At 43.6% G+C, this 3,295-nt stretch overlaps 1 protein-coding gene across 1 annotated transcript in view; it reads left to right on the top strand.

Annotated features, from left to right (window-relative positions):
- Positions 1-441: 441 nt before the first annotated feature.
- The window catches only part of LOC119589839, a 5,647-nt gene continuing 2,793 nt past the window's right edge, over positions 442-3,295 (top strand). The window contains exon 1 of the mRNA XM_037938428.1: positions 442-711. Coding sequence (XP_037794356.1) covers positions 589-711 — 123 coding nt within the window. The 5' untranslated portion in view covers positions 442-588. The remainder of the gene's footprint in view (positions 712-3,295) is intronic.

Here is a 3,295-nt window from a genome sequence, read left to right as displayed (position 1 = left end):
AAAAAAGAATCTAGGAAAATTTCGAGAAACCGCGCTAATTTTAGCAATCCGACAATTCCATATCAATTGATGCCAATCATGACGTCACGGACTCCTCAACCCCCACGTTACGTCGCTGTTCATCTCGAAATGAGTCCGAGACGACCGTCATTTCGCCCTCGGAACGGCAGCGCCAAGCAGGCGATTTCGTCATGGTGGTGTTGCCACGCGGTTGCCGACGACTGATTTTGCGTGGATATTATCATTGAAATCCTTTCTGTGGCATTTCTTATTTTTTTCCTGCACGGGAGAATTTTAAGAAAATAGCTTAAGTGATCATGAACGGGCTGCGAGTTAGGATGTACTTGACGCTATTTAAATTATTTACTATTAGACTAGCCGGCATCTCGCGCGAGCTAGCGGGCACCCGTAATGCAATATATACTCAGCTTTCCGAAGAAAAGCTCGCAGTTTGTTGAGTAAAGACGAAGTGTACGTAACGTGCCTTGGATCAGCGCCCGCCAGTGTTGCATACATCGAATTCAAACAGCATAAAGAGAAAGGAAAGTGCGAAGTAAACCAAAGATTTGCGGGCGTGCACAACCCACAATGGATAAATTAATCTACGCCACAGTCGTCCTCGCTCACCTGTGTTCACCTGGACTGACCAAGGAGGCCGCGTCCCACGGAACGCTTCAGATGTTCAGCTCCGTCAACGCCCCCGCCAAACAGGTACTGGGAAGGGAATCGCAAAAAAGGCTGTGATGACACGTTGCAGCTGACCGTCTGCAGTCGCAATATTTCGTCGAAGTCGAAAGGAAATAGGAGTGCGCAGTTTTTTTTGTGCAATGTTGGTATTTTTAAAAGCCAAATCATCTCTTCAGTGGTAATCTTATAATGAACATATATCATGATAAAAGAGATAGTAATAGATATATCGTAGACGCTAAAAACATATCTCCCCCCCCCCACACACACACACACATGCACCATTCCCCCGTGCATTAAAGCATGTAGACCCAACAACAAAGATCCCCCTGACGCAAGGAAAAAAAGGAAAAAAGGACAAACTTGCTGTCTGTCCCCGGGGGAGAGGCGGAAGGGCGCCCTCTGCTCGCCACAAGGCCCTTTTCCTCCCGGATCCGACCGTTGCTCCGGCTGCAGGTCTGTGTCCGTTCCGGTGAAGGTGAATCCCGTGGCATTTGTGGGGACGGGGATCAGGAGGGTCTCGGGAGGAGCGATTCTGAGTGTCGTTCTAACGTTGTTGCTGTTTATTTTTTTTTTCTTGTTTTTACTTCAGAGATCTTGGAAGATTGTGCAACACATTTTGTTGATCTTCTTGATTTGAAATTGAAATTGATTAAAAAAAAAAGTGAGGGAAATGCTCACTGCTGAGTCTGCCATATCTAAGCGGACTTTAAGTAACGGAGAAATGTCATTAGAAAAATAAAGAAAAAGAGAAAAATAAACGAGATTGCAAATAAGTGGAAGCCTGCTAATCATGAAAATTCCCAAAGCAGTGCATTTGTCAATATGAATCAGCAAATGATATCACAAGACACATTTTGAACGCCGCTTGTTAATCATACCATGAAATAAGCTCGTGTTTGTGCGTGTGAGCGTGCGTGCGTGCGTGTGTGCGTGCGTGCGTGCGTGCATGTGTGTGTGTGTGTGTGTGTGTGTGTGTGTGTGTGTGTGTGTGTGTGTGTGTGTGTGTGTGTGTGTGTGTGTGTGTATATGTGTGTGTATGTGTGTGTGTGTGTGTGTGTGTGTGTGTGTGCATGTGTGTGTGTGTGTGTGTGTGTGTGTACACAGACATGTTTCTTACGAAAAATGTGCAGGTCATCACGGTATCAAATTCAAGTGTTCTTTATACGATTAATGAGTTAATACTTCCTTTAATTCTAAAACTGATAATGTTAAATGAGTAATGAATTAAAGTTATTATTTCTGATGATCTCGATCTACCTCAATAGCTAGGATTTCATTATAAAAAAAGTCTGATTTATTTCAGTATAGTGGCAGCACATGTATCAAATATAGGTAATGCAGTTACGGCGGTACAGCTAAATGGTAGGAGAATGGTAAGGAGAAAAAAATAATAATGTCATGAGAGCCAAGACAAGGCCCTGAGTGTCACCAGAGTCTCGGAATCAGTGTCATGATTTCGCTCAGGAATTCGGATCCTCTTCCTTGCGCTGCGCCTTTGTTTTTGTTTTCTTTACGTTCTTATTCTAGCGTTTATATTTTACTTATTTTTGTATTTTTTTTCTGTTTTCTTGTTTGTGTTTAATTTTATTATCTATTTAGAATCTATGCGTGTATTTAAATGTAATGATGTCATGCGTATCAATACCATATTGTAAGAAAATGCCTATTATGTTTTTGATAGTATTGCGCTGTAAGAAGTTTCAAGATGTATCATCTATGTGTTATTTTTTCGTACCATCGTTCTGTTTGTCCACCTGTTTATGTGTCTGAGTATTTACAAAGTATTTGCACATTCCTTTTGTTCATTCATGTTGTTGATTAGCATCTATCCAGTTCAGATTTTTTTTTTTAATTCTCTTCCACGCCCACCGAAACGAAGAGAACGGCCATGAGGGAGGAGACAGAGGTATATATAGAGAGAGGGAGAGGGAGAGGGAGGAGAGGGAGAGAGGAGAGAGAGAGGGGGGGGGAGAGAAAGAGAGAGAGGGAGAGAGAGAGAGAGAGAGAGAGAGAGAGAGAGAGAGAGAGAGAGAGAGAGAGAGAGAGAGAGAGAGAGCGAGAGAGAGAAGAAAGAAAGATAGAAAAAGGAAAAGAAACAGACAGACATACTGCCTGACAGCCAGACAAAGAAAGAAAGCGACAGCGAGAGAAGGAAAACGAAAAAGAGTTGAGACAAAAACGTCGCCGATACATACCAGGCGTGTTCCCCGAACGCCGTGCCGCGTGAGCCGATTCCCCGAAAGCCTCCTCGCGCCCGAGAAGGTTTCCGAAGCCGACTTCCCGGGGCGTGGAGGAGGCGGGCGGCGGGAGCGGGCGGGGTCGTTCCTCAAGGCCTTCAAGTCGCTCGCTGACTTACTTGCAGGGCGAAGGAACGAAATTTCCACCTTTTTTTTCTTTTCTTCATTTTTTTTCTTGTTCTTCTTGTTCTTGTTCTTCTTCTTCTTCTTCTCCTTCTTCTTCTTCTTCTTCTTCTTCTCCTTCTTTTTCTCCTCCTTCTTCTTCGAGTGGATTCGGTAGGTGTGTTTTTGATGTTAGGGAAGTCTGGGTATTTAGTTCACTTATTTTCCTTATTGCGGTTATTGTTTCTTGCATGAAGTTGCAAGAT

Source organism: Penaeus monodon, chromosome 26, assembly GCF_015228065.2.
Source record: "Penaeus monodon isolate SGIC_2016 chromosome 26, NSTDA_Pmon_1, whole genome shotgun sequence".
Classification (NCBI taxonomy): Eukaryota; Metazoa; Arthropoda; class Malacostraca; order Decapoda; family Penaeidae; genus Penaeus; species Penaeus monodon.
Note: the sequence above shows the minus strand (reverse complement) of the source record. Positions and strands in the feature narration are given on the sequence as shown.